Below are 16,697 nucleotides of genomic sequence, written 5' to 3' on the forward strand. Positions count from 1 at the left end.
CCTCTCAGCTATGGGCCCCATAGAAGCTGCACTCCCTGCACCTTTGGTAGCTATGCCCTTGCCTACAGGCATAGCCACATTACCCATCAGGCAAGAGAGGCCACTACCTAGGGCTCTAACTCATTGCTGTGTTTTATTTATAGTGGACAATGGAAGAGGACAGTTGCCCAAACCTGTATGTTGCCTAGGGCTCCCTGGAGTCTTAATCCGTCTCTGCCCATAGATACCATGGGTGAGCTGATATACTGAAGGCATAACTCTCCACCAGCTTGTACCATCCATGTTCTCCTCAGAGATGAGTCTCGTGTTTTGGATCTAATTTCACCATCATGTTGTAGTTTTGCAAAACCACCCTCAAGTATTTTGGTTTGGAATTTATATTTAAAATATTGGGTCTTGAATTTCTTTAAAATGTCTAAAAACAGCTAACGTCATATTCTCAATCCAAAACCCAAGGTTCCGATTTTAAATCCAAATCCGAATTGCAGGAAGGTCCGAACCAGGACTCAGTTCAAATCGGATCTCCTCCGGTGTTCTGAACTGAAACTCGAAGTGGTTTGGAACCGTAAAAATGAATGTGGGTTCGGATTTCCAAAGAACCGAACTGCACATCTCTAGTTCTCCGGCACATAGACTCACCCAATCAGGACTGGAGAAAAGAAACCATGATTGTTCTGATTTTATTTAAGTTTCCCAGCCCTGATTGGACAGCATAGCAACAAACAAAAACCCAGCAAGCTTGTAAAAAGTTACACCTTAGCAAATCACCCTTCTGGGCTTAATGCATTCCATAGGAGACTGATACAATGAAGACAGTAAGATCACAGCTAATATAATCAAAAGCATTTATTAGAATTTCAATGAGCTGAATCGGAAATTCAAATATGATTTTGTACTGCGCAACACATTACAATGTATTTTCCTTACATATTTAATAAATACAGTACACTTACAAAATACTTCTAAAATTTAAGAAAAAAACGTCATTTGTGCAAGTTACTGTAACTGTCTTATATTCTTTCTATTATTGGCCTGATTTAGAGTTAATGTAAGAACACAACTTTTGCGTACAAGTTAAATACATCAGTATACTTATGTTTCATAAGGGACCCATTCATCATCACTTATTGTAAGTGAAAATACATTTTCACTTACATTTGTAAAATACAAGTATCGGGTCTGCACTTTACACAGGTAATGCAGGAGATATCACTGATCCTGCTAACCTGGCAGCCCCGATAATATGGGGACCTACATTCGTCAAACGCCGCAAACTTTCATTTTTCGGAGTGTGACTGCAAAACCCAGGTCATGCATGTGCGTTAACACCGTCAGGTCAGATTTGGCAGCGTGAAGTTATGCCTTTACTAACTAGCGACATAGCTGTCAGTGATAAGGCTAATGGGGACAGCTGCAATTCATGGGGAGTCAGATACCAAAGTATTGGGGCTGCAGATGGGACATATTTATGAATATGCCACTAAGAATGTATTCTGGGGACTTTTCATGAAGCAGTGGAGAAGTTGCCCATGGCAACCAATCAGCATTGACGTAACATTTATAATTGGCATACTATACAATTGTACGAAGCAGCGGATTGGTTGCCATGGGCAACTTCTCCACAGGCTCACTTCTTCACGCTTTTCACTGCTTCTGCTTCATGTGTGCAACTTTATATTTAGCATATAGATAAGTCTGGCGCAAAAGTGCACTGTAGCCGTTGTTCTCATAATCTTGGAAACTTGCACCAGGCCTATGAGAGACTCAATGAAACACCCCCTAAAAGGAGAATCTTAGAATCAGGCACATTTCTAAGGGGCTGACTTTTCTGCAAACGCCCCTACTGTGATCACCCCAGATCAGTCGCCACCAGTTGCACCTAGTAAGTATAAGATGTAGGCTTACAGTTCAACAAGCCTTACATAAGTCCCATGTTTTCCTTGTGCCAATGGACTTACATGCAACTCTAAAGCAAGCCGTATGTGTACAAAATAAACATACCCCAAAATGGCATGTTTTACTGATTTCAATTAGGGAGTTTCTGTATTCCCTAAATTTGGTCTCGTTCTCACTGTGTTTAGTTTCACATGCTGAGCAGATAACTACACTGAGGAGCCCCAAACAGGCTGACACAGTATAGGGCTAACGCAGAATTGAATGTAAATTAGTTTAGCGGAGGGATATTGTGCTGTGGGTTTCAGCACTTTGAATGCTCTGCAGCTGACAGTACACAAGTACGAGCACTGCAGTGTCACACACAACCCAGTCATGTTTCCATTTGCAGCAGAATGGGTGTAATTGAGGGGTTACTTGGCATATGCAGGTAGACTAGGTTTAATAAGATCGCGTGGAGGGGGGGGGCGTGTCTATGGAATTATCCACTATGTGGAGGTCTTGCACCAATATTCCTGGTGCAACTCATAGTTGCCTACTTTTTACCCGCCCTGTGAGGGAAGTGGGTAGCTGGATCAGCACAGCAGGGGGCATGTATTGGTCATGGCATGGCATTGGTGGGCTGGAATGCATGACACGTGATTGTGGCTCTGCCCCTCTATACAATGCCGAGATTACCAGTATTTGGTTATGGCTACAATGACGTAATTCAGTGCAAAATGCATCATTGGCCAGCTGCCCACCTTTCTTGGAAAGTGGGTGGTGCCAGATGGATGGTGGGCAGCTGCAGGAGACTTGAATGCTCTTCATGGTGCCCGGGAGCACCACCTGAGATTTAGGAACCTCCTGGACTTTCCAGAAGAGTAGGCAAGAGAGATGCAAGTGCACGCTAATAATGATGAAAGCAATAACTCTAAAAGTTTGGGTACACACTCGATGATATAGTGGACGATGTGCCTAATAACGACATATCCTTAAACGACATCATCCAGTGTGTACGCACTATGACCCTGATGATGCGATATCGCCAGTCGGCTGTGCATGCATACCCAGCCAGGGCTGCTGTCGTTCAATGCTGGCGGCACCGGCAAGTGTGTACTCACTTGCTGACGCTGCCCCCACCACTGGGTCACATCATCACGCTGGGTACACATCCTCTAGTGTGTACCCAGCATAAGGGTTTGGGTAGGGGCACAGCGGATGCATAAGTGAATGCACCATACAGGGGAATATCTGCATTTTTCTTGCTTTCAATTCTGCATTAGCCCTTATGCTTCCAGGCCGGGTTCTTGCTCAGCATAACTTTCCAAAACTTTTTATGTATCAGATCATTTAATGCCCAGTGTGCAAATATGTCAAACTTTCATTTTCTTCGGCTTGTAAAATAGGAAATAGTAACCAAAAGTGAATTATTCTTTTAGTTTTTTCTTCTTTACTATTATTAGAGTATATACATACGCACAAAAATACAGTAAAAAGTTTGGTAATCAATAAATAGCACATAAAAAAAAAATTCACATTATTTTAACCCCATAAAGGATAGGGAAATTCTTGTTGCAGTGGAAAGGGAAATCTTATTCCATTAATAGTAATGGCATAATTATAATTATGCACTTATAGCGAATGCAATTATGTCATAAATACTGTGACCATATTTTAGTTTTGGTTAACTTGTCACTGTATTACCAGGATTGTTGGATTATACTTAGCAATCATATTGATTAGGATCAGTTAGAAAAAGATAATTAACTATTAAATTCAATAATAAAAATAAATTCAATTCAAAATATTGTTCATCTTAAGTCAACTTTGTAGCCTTAAAAGTTTTGATTACATGTAAAAACTGGAAAATATGTCCTGTAATATATAAATTTGTATTAGAACTGTTAAATAAAGATACGGACCCCCTCACATGTTGGTTTGCAGTTCTGTTCTTTACCTTAGCTCAATTTATATTTTTCCTATTGAGCATCTTAATATAACGCTGTCATTTCCTCTGTCAATCTATAATTCCCTACATTATGCTAAAGCACGGGAACATTGGTGGCTCCGGAGGAGGGGCTGCGGCACAGTCCAAAATTCAAATAGGGAAGCCACACCAACTGCCATCTAAACGCTGCCAGACTTCTCCCAGCGGGACTCACTGGCAGTTGGTGTGGCTCCTCTATTTGAATTTTGGACTGCACTGCAGCCCCACCTCTGGAGTCACTACAGCCCTGGTAGCCAACCCTGGTCCTCGAGAGCTACCAACAGTTCACGTTTTCCAGCTCACCTAGCAGGTGCACAGGTGTACTCATTACTAACTGACACATTTTAAACGATCCACAGTTGGAGCTAATTACTTCACTTGTGATTCCGTGAGGAGACCTGGAAAACGTGAACTGTGGGTAGCTCTCGAGGACCAGGGTTGGTGCACTACAGGATGGGAGCATGTAAGGTTCCTACAGTCATATGGCTTCAGTTATTTGGCATTATTGGTCCCTGTATATCAGTAATTATTAGAAACAGTTTTCTCATTTCTACAGCACCTGTCACACACCTCCACTTAATATACATTTCCCTCTAAATGTAATTTCTGAACATGAATAAGTGCAAATACTGTTTTGTACCATTGTGCATCTATTTTTGAAGAAGTGCACCAGTTCTTATAGGGAAGTGCCTGAATCTGGGGGCCAGGATGGCAGCATCTACGTGCAAGATTTTAGATCTGCTAATGGGGTTATCTGTGGGAATCGGAGTGTTCCTTTCTGAGTAAAGGCTAAGTTGAGAATGCACCCAATAATATAATTACATGCAGCATCAAGTTTTCATCTAGTAAGTAGAATTTATTTAAATATGATCCAGAAGGGAGGGGCATAGGCAAATGCAGGGGAAGGTGGGGGGAGTCCAGTTGCCTGGAACCCACACTTCCCTACTTTCTGGCCAACAGCCAGTGCATGCAGTATAAAGGGTGGAATGGAGCTGCTGCACATGCCTAGTGGTGGCAGTCATCCTGATGATACCTCTAATAGGATGATACTTACAGTATTGTTCCTTTCAGCATTTCTACTGAAGATGTGGGTGACCTATATAATAGAAGTATTCAAACACTTAAAAGTGACTTAGACAGATATACAGTCCCCATAATGTCCTACAGTCCCCATAATACAAGTGAAGCATTTAAGACAAAGGGGGAGATGTAACAAACCTTCTAAAAAGGACAGATGGAGAAATTGCTCATAGCAATCAATCAGCTTATACAGTAGCTATCATTTTATCGAATGTACTAGATAAATGACAGGTAGAATCTAATTGTTTGCTATGGGCTAAACTTCTTCTTGCGTTATAGAAAGTTTGATAAATCTACCCCTTAAAGAGGCACCAAAGTAAGTGATAAAAATACACATGAAATGGTCATGGACTATAGTATATATACTTGGCATATACTGACATTTCCAGTGGCTATATAGATGAGCATAGGGGTCCCATCCCAGAGGAAAAAATTCTGGATTAGAGTAGAAACCTAACGCAGCTTCACAACAAATGTACCCAGGTAGTTATGAGACTTGGAATATAATGATGATAATGGACAGTATAAAGTATATTATATTATGTGCCAGATTGCTACTAATTTCGGTTACTGTACTGTATTACATGTGCTCATTTTGTGTGTTTGATTATTGTCACACTTACTGAAGTGCATGTAGAAAAGTGTTGCCTTTGACAGTATAGGATGATGCCCTATTTCAACCATTTCAGAAGAGGTAGATATAGTCTTGTTGAGGGGGTATACATGCTGCCACCCTACCAGAAATTAATGGATGTCTCTTATTCTGCTAAATGAAACCTTTTTTTTGCATGTGATGGCTGCACTACTAGTTTTCTACTAGTATTCAACCAGCTGCTCCCCTGCGAATGCATTGCATACCCATAGATACCACCATCTTGGCCAGCAAATCATCTATGTTACGAGGTAAGACAAAAAACAACATTTGCACTGTATTTTTGCATGCTCGCGCTTTTAAAAATGAGTCTTTGTGACTAGTAATATTATGATGGACACTTGCAGAAATATGGCAGTAGGCAGTGTGCAATTTCTGAATTTGTTTTGGAATAGAGTGTTATTCTACTACATGAGAATTCAGGTCCATCCTTTAGAACAACACTTCAAAATATTGTCTCTTATCATGGAGGGGCTTCATCTTAGTAAAAAAAAAAATATTGTTATCTAGATAATTCCATTATATAGCCTCAATAATATTTGGCTTGACTATAATATATCCACGACATGTATTAAAAATAAGAAATATATTTTTGTTAGTTTAAAAATCACCTTAAAGTCCTCTTTTTAAAAAAAAATTACTAAAACAAACTGACCATCTCTGACATTCAGTGTAAACGTATTTTTCATACAAATATCAAAACAGCCAAAAAAGATAAAGAATAAGAAAATAAGAGCTAACACTGTTATTCAGAGCCCTTGGTAAATGACACATATCTGTTAAGAAGAATAAACAAGTTTGGTTTAATTCAGGGATTACGTTATGCAGTTCCATTCGCCCTTTGTTTACTAGGTCATATATCTGAGAGCCAGATAATTAGCTAATTAGACCATGACACATGTTCTCATTTCTGTTTCCTATAGTGTACAGCTGGAGACCCAGTTAAATAAAAATTCCTTTGAGAATTCCAAATAAGAAATTAAAACTTTTTAAAAAAATGTTTGTTTTTGAAAGTATTGTTATGCAAACACTAATAAAAGCTGTGGTAATACTGTACTATAAGAAACAACATCAATTATCAATTAACATTAATCTAATTTAGCATAGGAGCCTTCCATTTCCACAAGCGGAATAGCGGCACAGACCCTTAGGCTATGGAACTAGGGTAACCCCAGAGCACTTAAGCCTGTTTACTCCCCACAATGAAATATCATTCCTTTTGTTAAATGTTTCATGGACTTTTCTTTTTTAGGCCTGACAGGCCTTAAATAATGAACAATGTATGTACATCAATAAAAAATGTTGTTTGTGTCTCCAAGCCCCATTGTCAGCAATCTCAGTCTTCTTAGAAAGTGAAGGCATAGACCACTCCCACGACCACAATATTTCCAATAGTGGCGATGATTGCAATCCATAATAATATGGCATCGTTAGAGGAATGTGCTTGCTCTTCCGGTGGGCTTTGAGCGTAAGAGGCTGCATGTACGTTGGCTGAGGAGTTGAATAAGGAATATTCCGTTCCAAATTCATCGTTGGGCGAATCCATGAAGGCTCCTCCCATGACAGGGAGCTGTGGAACAAAATAAATGTAAACAATCAAACTTGGTTCATCTGTGACCTCATTCTACATGTTAAAAATCATCCACACAGAAAATGGATTTGTCATCTTATACAAGTTGCATATAAACAAACTTACTACAACTAGCCTCAGTACACCACACAGTGTGAGATGCCTGGCTCAAGTCAACTTCTAGGTCCTGTGCAAATATGCTAGCACTGGGCGACTTTTTTTTACCGAAAATATGTCTTTGTCGCAACACAATGTGACTAGGATGCATGATGCGACTAATATGCATGAGGAGAATGTGCTGATTAATTTGATATATAACACTTGTATATTGTGTGTGACTAAGGGGGTATTCAATTAGCCCCAGGGGGTTTACCCCACGACTAACTGGCGGCAAAAATCCAAATAAATGAAATAGCCCTTTTCCCGCCCCCCCCCCCCCAAATAAATAAATAAATAAATAAGGATTCATGCTCAGAAAATCACTGATTCCGCATAAACTGCAGAAATAGTGTTTTTTTTCTTATGCAAGGTTCAGTCCATCCCCCGGGGACTAGCGCGAAGGGCTGCGGGGGCTCGCGCACGGGGGAAACCCTGATAATTAAATAAGTCTGGCGAGGCCAGCCCCAGTGCTAATTGAATTCCCCACTAAGGTCCTGATTCAGAGTTAATAATATAAAAACCAGAGTGCTTGTAATTATGTATATAAAAAATGTGTTGCAACAATTGTTGCTTAAAAAACTTGTAACTGTTTATTTGTGCAAAAGCTGTAAGAAAAAAAGGTTAGTTAAAATGTTAACAGCACTTTTGTTTATTTGCCACGGTGTTCAGATTAGCCAAAAGGGTTCCATTAATTGCCGTATCCAAAGGAGTAGTTCTTATTAGGATAGTCCTGTGTCCCTAACTATCCCTATTCTACCAACTTGGTCCATGGGGATAAGGGGACATTGGTATCTCCCTTCGGCTGGTTCCCTGCTCTGGTTAGCCACCTCACTCACGCCGTGTCTCATATGCGCCGTGAAGCGCGCTGAATTGTCTGGGAGTCCCGGTCTGTGTATCGGTTTCGGTGTGCTGTGCGGTGTGCTTTGTAGATGCAAGTCACAAATCTGAAGGTCCTTGGGCAGCGCTTCTGACGCTTTTCAGGCTACAAGCCCTTTATTGAGGATGGCACAGGTTTAGCCAACTTTTCTTTTTATAACAAAAAAAACTTTATTGATACTATTAAAAAACCAGGAAGTTGAATTTGGCCAACATATTGTAGATAGCATGGACATTCCAAAAGATAGATGAGTCCCTCAGTATTACAAGTAATGGCATCTTTTATTTTATATTGTGTCTTCGTGACGTGTGATTTGAAACCCCTTGTTGGTGCTGTGAGGTTTTATTTGTCGCTTTGCAGGCTGTACAATTTAAACAATGATGATGTCCGTTATTCCTTGCTTCTGTATGACTTACTGTACCTGGTGGTATGAAGCTTCTGCTTAATTCTTGTTTTAGATTTTTTGCCCTTCTGTAAATTATTCTGGGTTTCTCTGGGAGCAGCTATTTTAATTGTGTATGTAAATGAAGTATATGCCAGTGTTTTTGTAGGATAGATTCGAAGAAGTGATGTTGGTTATTATATTGAGTGACAAACGCCAACTGGAATTCATTTGTCTCCTGTTTTGGTTTGCACTTGATGAGTTCACTCCTTTCTATTCTTGTCAGTTTCTCTATTTCTTGTTGAAGGCTTGTTTCTTTTTATCTTTTTCCCAAAAACTGTGATTTTAGTTGGTTTGCTTGTATGACGAATTCTTCTTGTTGCGAGCAGTTTCTCTTTGTTCATCTGAGTTGGCCCCCTGGTATATTCCGAGTCCAATTTACATGGTGGTTACTATTAACTGGTAACGTACTGTTACTGCTAACAGTTTTTTTTTTTGTGTTTTCTTGTGTGTAACGCATTCTGTGAGATGTAAATTTCCAGATCCAGATAAACCACCGTGTCCTTGCTGATTGTCAATGTGAACTCCAATCCATATTCGTTGTTCCCCATATATTGCAGGAAGTTACTTAGATTTTCCTCCGTCCCATTCCAAATGAATAGCAGGTCGTCTATGTACCGTTTACAGATGATAAGGTTCTCTTTATAAGGATTATTTTTCCAGATAGTTTCTTCCTCCCATTTAGCGATGTAAAGATTGGCGTAGCTCGGTGCCATCGAAAAACCCATCACCGTGCCTCTGATTTGATTGTAGAAGACACCTTCCTTCCAAAAGTAGGTCTTATGTAGAATGAAGTCTATGCTCCTCATGATAAAATTGATCTGTGCATTAGGAAGGTCGGTGTAAGTATCAATAAAGTTTTTTTATTATAAAAAGAAAAGTTGGCTAAACCTGCGCCATCCTCGATAAAGGGCCTGTAGTCTGAAACGCGTCAGAGCACTGCCCATGGACCTTCAGATTTGTGACTTGCATCTACAAAGCACACCAAAGCTGATACACAGACCGGGACTCCTAGTCAATTCAGCGCGTCGCACGGCGCATAGGAGACGCGGCGGGAGTGAGGTGGCTAGCCAGAGTGGGGAACCGGCTGAAGGGAGATACCAAGTACCAACGTCCCCTTATCACTGTGCAGTGGCGTCATGAGGGGGGTGCGGGGGGTGCGGCCCGCACCCGGGTGTCACCCTTCAATGGGGTGACACCAAATAGAGCTGTGGACTCGCATCCACACCCCCTCCTCCTCCTGCCTGGTACTAAGCGCTGCAGTTATGATCGCACCCCCGCCGACTCAAAGTGACACAGTCACAGCTACCTCCTGCAGGACTCCGCCGCGGCCCAGTATGCCAGGGTCGGATTGGTCCGACGGGAGGCCTGGACACTCCCCGTTCAGCTGAGCAGCCCACCCCCCTTGCGGACCAGTTCACAAACTACCGCAAACGGAGAACAGCTCCTATCGGGCAGCAGCTCATCGGGTGGCGGGGCATCGCCGCGAGTGCAGCTGTCAGCCCCGCACCTGAAATAAAGCAAAAGACCACAGTCGACACTGTAGCCATCGCCCCACACACGTAGAGTCCGTCCGTCTGTGTGCCCAGCCCTCCTCTCTTCCTGTTCATCGCCCGAGTCTCTGGACTGCATGTGCTGGCTAGTGGCTACCTGCTCTGTATTGGAAGAATTAAGACAGCCAGGTACAATGGGAGTGCTGGCTGTGTGTTCTATGGGATAATATGGGACGGGGAGGCTATGTGTACTGAGGAGGAGGGGGTATGTGTATATTAGTGTGTATTAAGGAGTAGGGTGGGGGTGCTCTGTGTACTGTGAAGTAGTGTGTGGGAGGGGTGCTGTGTGTAATGAGTAGAGTGAGGGAGGGAGTGCTGTGTGTACTGGGGAGTAGTGTGGGTGAGGTGCTGCTCTCTGTACTGTGAAGTATTGTGGGGGAGGTGGTGCTGTGTGCACTGATTAGAGTGGGGGAGGGAGTGCTCTGTGTACTGTGAAGTAGTGTGGGGGAGGGGGTGCTGTGTGTAATGAGTAGAGTGAGGGAGGGAGTGCTGTGTGTACTGGGGAGTAGTGTGGGTGAGGTGCTGCTCTCTGTACTGTGAAGTATTGTGGGGGAGGTGGTGCTGTGTGCACTGATTAGAGTGGGGGAGGGAGTGCTCTGTGTACTGTGAAGTAGTGTGGGGGAGGGGGTGCTCTGTGTACTGTGTAGTGTGGGGGAGGGGGTGCTCTGTGTACTGTGTAGTGTGGGGGAGGGGGTGCTCTGTGTACTGTGAAGTAGTGTGGGGGAGGGAGTGCTCTGTGTACTGTGGAGTAGTGTGTGGGAGGGGTGCTGTGTGTAATGAGTAGAGTGAGGGAGGGAGTGCTGTGTGTACTGGGGAGTAGTGTGGGTGAGGTGCTGCTCTCTGTACTGTGAAGTATTGTGGGGGAGGTGGTGCTGTGTGCACTGATTAGAGTGGGGGAGGGAGTGCTCTGTGTACTGTGAAGTAGTGTGGGGGAGGGGGTGCTCTGTGTACTGTGTAGTGTGGGGGAGGGGGTGCTCTGTGTACTGTGTAGTGTGGGGGAGGGGGTGCTCTGTGTACTGTGAAGTAGTGTGGGGGAGGGAGTGCTCTGTGTACTGTGGAGTAGTGTGTGGGAGGGGTGCTGTGTGTAATGAGTAGAGTGAGGGAGGGAGTGCTGTGTGTACTGGGGAGTAGTGTGGGTGAGGTGCTGCTCTCTGTACTGTGAAGTATTGTGGGGGAGGTGGTGCTGTGTGCACTGATTAGAGTGGGGGAGGGAGTGCTCTGTGTACTGTGAAGTAGTGTGGGGGAGGGGGTGCTCTGTGTACTGTGTAGTGTGGGGGAGGGGGTGCTCTGTGTACTGTGTAGTGTGGGGGAGGGGGTGCTCTGTGTACTGTGAAGTAGTGTGGGGGAGGGAGTGCTCTGTGTACTGTGGAGTAGTGTGTGGGAGGGGTGCTGTGTGTAATGAGTAGAGTGAGGGAGGGAGTGCTGTGTGTACTGGGGAGTAGTGTGGGTGAGGTGCTGCTCTCTGTACTGTGAAGTATTGTGGGGGAGGTGGTGCTGTGTGCACTGATTAGAGTGGGGGAGGGAGTGCTCTGTGTACTGTGAAGTAGTGTGGGGGAGGGGGTGCTCTGTGTACTGTGAAGTAGTGTGGGGGAGGGGGTGCTCTGTGTACTGTGAAGTAGTGTGGGGGAGGGAGTGCTCTGTGTACTGTGGAGTAGTGTGTGTGTGGGGGGGGGGTGCTGTGTTTACTGTAATTCAGTATGGGGGTACTGAGTGTACTGTAATAATGTAATATGGGGTGCAGTGTGTACAGAGTAGTGTGGGGGAGGGGAGGCTATGCTTGTTGTAATGTAATATTTTATTATTATAGATATGAGATACGGAAGGAGGTCCATGGGGGTGACACCATAAGTAACCATACCGGGTGACACCAACCCTAGTGACGCCTCTGTCACTGTGGACCAGGTTGGTAGAATAGGGATAGTTAGGGACACAGGACTATCGTAATAAGAACTACTCCTTTGGGTACGGCAATAAACGGAACCCTTTTGGCTAATCTGAACACCGTGGCAAATAAACAAAAGGGCTGTTAACATTTTTAACTAACTTTTTTTTCCTACAGGTATTGCACAAATAAACAAAGTTACAATACAAATTTTTTAGGTAACAATTGTTGCAACACATTTTTTATATACATAATTACAAGCGCTCTGGTTTTTATATTATTACCATTTCTCTTAACCTTCAGAGCAGCTCAAACATAAAAAATCCCAGCTGCAGCGCGGATTTTTAAAACTATTTCCAGATTCAGAGTTGCAAGCAAAGCCAAAAAGCACACAACTGGCACAGGGCCGGTTCGGGGGCTTCTGACGGCCCGGGCGGCATTAGGGGGCGTGGCTTCATACAGGGGGCGTGGTCAGTTACGCCCCCTGTACTGTTGTAGGATGTGCGGTGTGCGATGACGTCATCGCGCACCAAACAGCAAAGGTCCTCTCCACGAAGGTAAACTAGACGCTAAGCGTCTAGTTCCCTTCGTGGAGAGGACCTTTGATGTGCGGTGTGCGATGACGTCAACGCGCACCGCACATCATTACAGTGAAGGTCCTCTCCAGGAAGGGAAATTAGACGCGTAGCGTCTAGTTTCCCTTCACAGCGGGCAGCCCATGAAGGGAAATTAGACGCGTAGCGTCTAGTTTCCCTTCACAACGGACAGCGGGCCGCGGCAGCGGGGGGCACCACAGCAGCAGCAGATCTTGCCATGGTGCGGCGCCCTCCGGATGGCACCGGCGCCCTCCGGAAGGCGGCGCCCCGGGCAAAAGTCCTGCTTGCCCGTGGCAAGATCCGCTACTGAACTGGCAAAACAATGTTGCAATGCAGGTGGGGCTGATATAACATGTGCAGAGAGATTTCGATTTGGTTGGTTATATTTTTTTGTGCAGGCTGCTTTGCATAGCCGACAAATACTGGACAACTTTATTTTTACACTGCAATGTAGATTTCAATTTAAATGCACCATGCAATGTGTATAAGGGGCTACCTGGTGCAATGTGTATAAGGATCTATATGTATAAGGGGCTACCTGGCACAATGTTTATAAGGGGCTACCTGGTGAACACACACACACACACACACACACACACACACACACACACACACACTCTATAGAGGGGCTACCTGGCACAATGTGCATAGGGTGCTATCTGGTGCAATGTATATAAGGTGCTACCTGGTGCAATGTGTATAAGGGACTATGTGTAGAAGGAGCTATTTGGCACAATCTGGATAAGGGGCTACCTGGCGCAATGTGTATAATGGCTACCTGGCACAATGTTTATAAGGGGCTACCTGGAGAACACACACACACTCTCTATAGAGGGGATAACTGACACAATTTGTATAAGGGGCTACCTGGCGCAATGTGTATAAGAGGCTTTGCCTGGTGCAAAGTGTATAAGGGTCTACCTGGCACAATGTATATAACAGGCCCTACCTGGTGCAATGTGTATAACAGACTCTACCTGCGCAATGTGTATAAGAGGCTCTACCTGGCCCAATGTGTACAAGAGGCTGTACCTGGTGTAACGTGTATAAGGGGTTCTACCTGCAGTAACATGTATAAGAGGCTCTACCTGGTGCAACATGTATAAGCGGCTCTACCTGGCATAACGTGTGTAAGGGGCTTCTGCCTGGTGCAATGTGTATAAAAGGGGCTCTACCTGGTGTATTGTGTATAAGGGGCTTTACCTGGAGTAAATATGCATAAGGGGCTCTTCCTGGCTGGCCATGACATCACTACAGGGCTGAACTATACCAGTTTGTGGAATATTCTAGTTTTTGGGTATCCAGATACCTGACCTGTACTAGGAGAATTCACGGCACCATTTTAATACAGAAATAGTGTTGTATGTCATAAACTTCATGTACTTTAAAAAAACATCATTGAGTTTGTTGAGTGAACAAATACAATCCGTCTCTGCTCCTGATGCAGAACTCACACCCCTTGCCGTGATGTGAAGAAACTCACTGCTCGATATTATTAAAATTTCATGGCTCTGCTAACACCTGTGAACCTTCTACAGCAATCATAAATCATGGGATACTGACACATAATGCCATGACCTAATGCTCTTTCTTCTTAAGAAATGTATTTAAATAATTCCTCAGAAAAACAAAAAGGAAACTGAGCAGCATTTTGGTTTGGAGACAGGCATGTGACGATCTGATAATAGGACATCTAGCAATGATTATGACAAACAGATGTATTAAAGTTAAAACATTCACTCCACACAGAGTACTGCATTCCCAGGCACAATTGAGGTGTGGAAGCAGTTTATAAGCCAGGGGCAGCACAAAGGTAAAAATATCTTCTTGGCATAACACGTGAAGAGATCTTCCTGGCTTTCTCATAATAGAAGGGAGCAGCCAATCTCACACCCAACAGGCCAGCAAATGAGAGGTAGAGAAGCACCACCCTTATACTTCCTCATGCTATTTCTAACTATATAGAGCTACTTGTACTTTGTAAAAAAATATAATCAGCATTGAAAGTGAGCAGATCTATGTAGTTTGCAGCCACACATCCTTACCCTTGCAGCAACACTCTACATAGATCTGCGCAGATGCAATGATGATCATTATTTTACAAAGTACAAGGTAAGCTTCAATTTAGAATTATCTAGCTGAGAATTCTCTAGCTTTCTACGCAAAGCAGCTACTGTAGCTCAATGAGTAGAGTGTTTGACTGCAATGTCCCAGGCAATCGGTTTGAATCCCAGGTATGTCAGCATCTTGAAATATAATAAAAGATAGTGTGACTGAATAACAAAGAAATCTCAAGTTGATTTCATGAATGAGGTGGGGTAGGATACAGGGGCTGTCTGGGGATGCTGGGCATGCAGCAGCTAGGAGTGTTACTTTCTGTGGAGAGGCACAATTGCAGTGGTTTGCCTTGTTCAAATTGATACCTGGACGATATCCAGTGATTAGCTGCTTCAATTGGCTTTATTTAATTGAATCGGCACTATTGCGGTGATTTGCCCTGTTCAAATAAACACTGGGACGACATTCAGTGATCAGTCACTTTATGGGCTTGATGTAATCTAATTGGTACTATCACAGTGGTCCACTTTGTCTAAATTGACATCTGGAAGATATCCAGTGATTTGCCATCTTATGGGCTTAAATGAATTAAATTGATTCAGAATTACTCTAAATTTCAAAAAGGTTATACCCAGTGGATAATCAGTGAAAAGGGTTACTTCCAATTCAATTTAAATTGATACCCCATATGGTGAAATTTGGTCCGATACTATTTTAAGCATTGTTAAATTGCCTTTTTGAAGACACGATAAGATGTATGTCCATATTGTGATTCTTTGATTAATACACCCCTGATGAAGTCTGTAGGACGAAACGCGTTGGGTTAACACATTGTTCTCTGACATCTCTACAAAGAAGATCATTTTGATGTTGTTTGAATTACCAACACATTGTTTATTGTTATTCTGGGCAAATTGTAAACAGTTTTATGTATTGCTTTTTAAAAAAATAAACAATCTCTTTTTTTTAATTATTTTATTATACAAAACTTGTACATACCAAAGTACAACATCAGCTCCCTGGGGAAATCTCTGCTTTCACTATCTGTTGTTCATACCCCATCTAACAGGGAGTATTTTCCCTAAGTTGAAGCTTTCACATCTTTAGCGCGATAAAGGTCTTATATCTTTTCAAATAAATATATATATATATATATATATATATATCATCATCCGGAAAGTATTCACAGCACTTCACTTTTTCCACATTTTGTTATTTTACAGCCTTATTCCAAAATGGAATAAATTATTTTTTTTACCTCAAAATTCTACACACAATACCCCATACTGACAATGTGAAAAATTGTTTTTTTTTGCGATTTTTGCAAATTTATTAAAAATAAAAAACAAAGAAATCACATGTACATAAGTATTCACAGCCTTTGCAATGAAGCTCAAAATTGAGCTCAGGTGCATCCTGTTTCCACTGATAATCCTTGAGATGTTCCTACTGCTCAAATGGAGACCACCTGTGGTAAATTCAGTTGATTGGACATGATTTGGAAAGGCACACACCTGTCTATATAAGGTCCCACACTTGACAGTGCATGTCTGAACACAAACCAAGCATGAAGTCATAGGAATTGTCTGTAGACATCCGAGATAGGATTGTCTTGAGGCACAAATCTGGGGAAGGGTATAGAAAAATATCTGCTGCTTTGAAGGTCCCAATGAGCACAGTGGCCTCCACCATCCATAAATGGAAGAATTTTGGAACCAGCAGGACTCTTCCTAGAGCTGGCCGGCCGTCAAAACTAAGCAATTGGGGGAGAAGGGTCCTAGTCAGGGAGGTGACCAAGAATTCAATGGTTACTCTGTCAGAGCTACAGCATTCCTCTGTGGAGAGAGGAGAACCTTCCAGAAGGACAACCATCTCTGCAGCAATCCACCAATCAGGCCTGTACGGTAGAGTGGCCAGATGGAAGCCACTCCTTAGTAAAAGCACATGGCAGCCTACCTGGAGTTTT

At 43.0% G+C, this 16,697-nt stretch overlaps 1 protein-coding gene across 1 annotated transcript in view; it reads right to left on the reverse strand.

Annotated features, from left to right (window-relative positions):
- Positions 1-828: 828 nt before the first annotated feature.
- LOC134980685 (uncharacterized protein C14orf132-like) overlaps positions 829-16,697 on the reverse strand; it is a 170,590-nt gene continuing 154,721 nt past the window's right edge. Inside the window, exon 2 of the mRNA XM_063947609.1 lies at positions 829-7,164. Within this exon, the coding sequence (XP_063803679.1) occupies positions 6,940-7,164 (225 nt within the window). The 3' untranslated portion in view covers positions 829-6,939. The remainder of the gene's footprint in view (positions 7,165-16,697) is intronic.

Source organism: Pseudophryne corroboree, chromosome 12, assembly GCF_028390025.1.
Source record: "Pseudophryne corroboree isolate aPseCor3 chromosome 12, aPseCor3.hap2, whole genome shotgun sequence".
Taxonomy (NCBI): Eukaryota; Metazoa; Chordata; class Amphibia; order Anura; family Myobatrachidae; genus Pseudophryne; species Pseudophryne corroboree.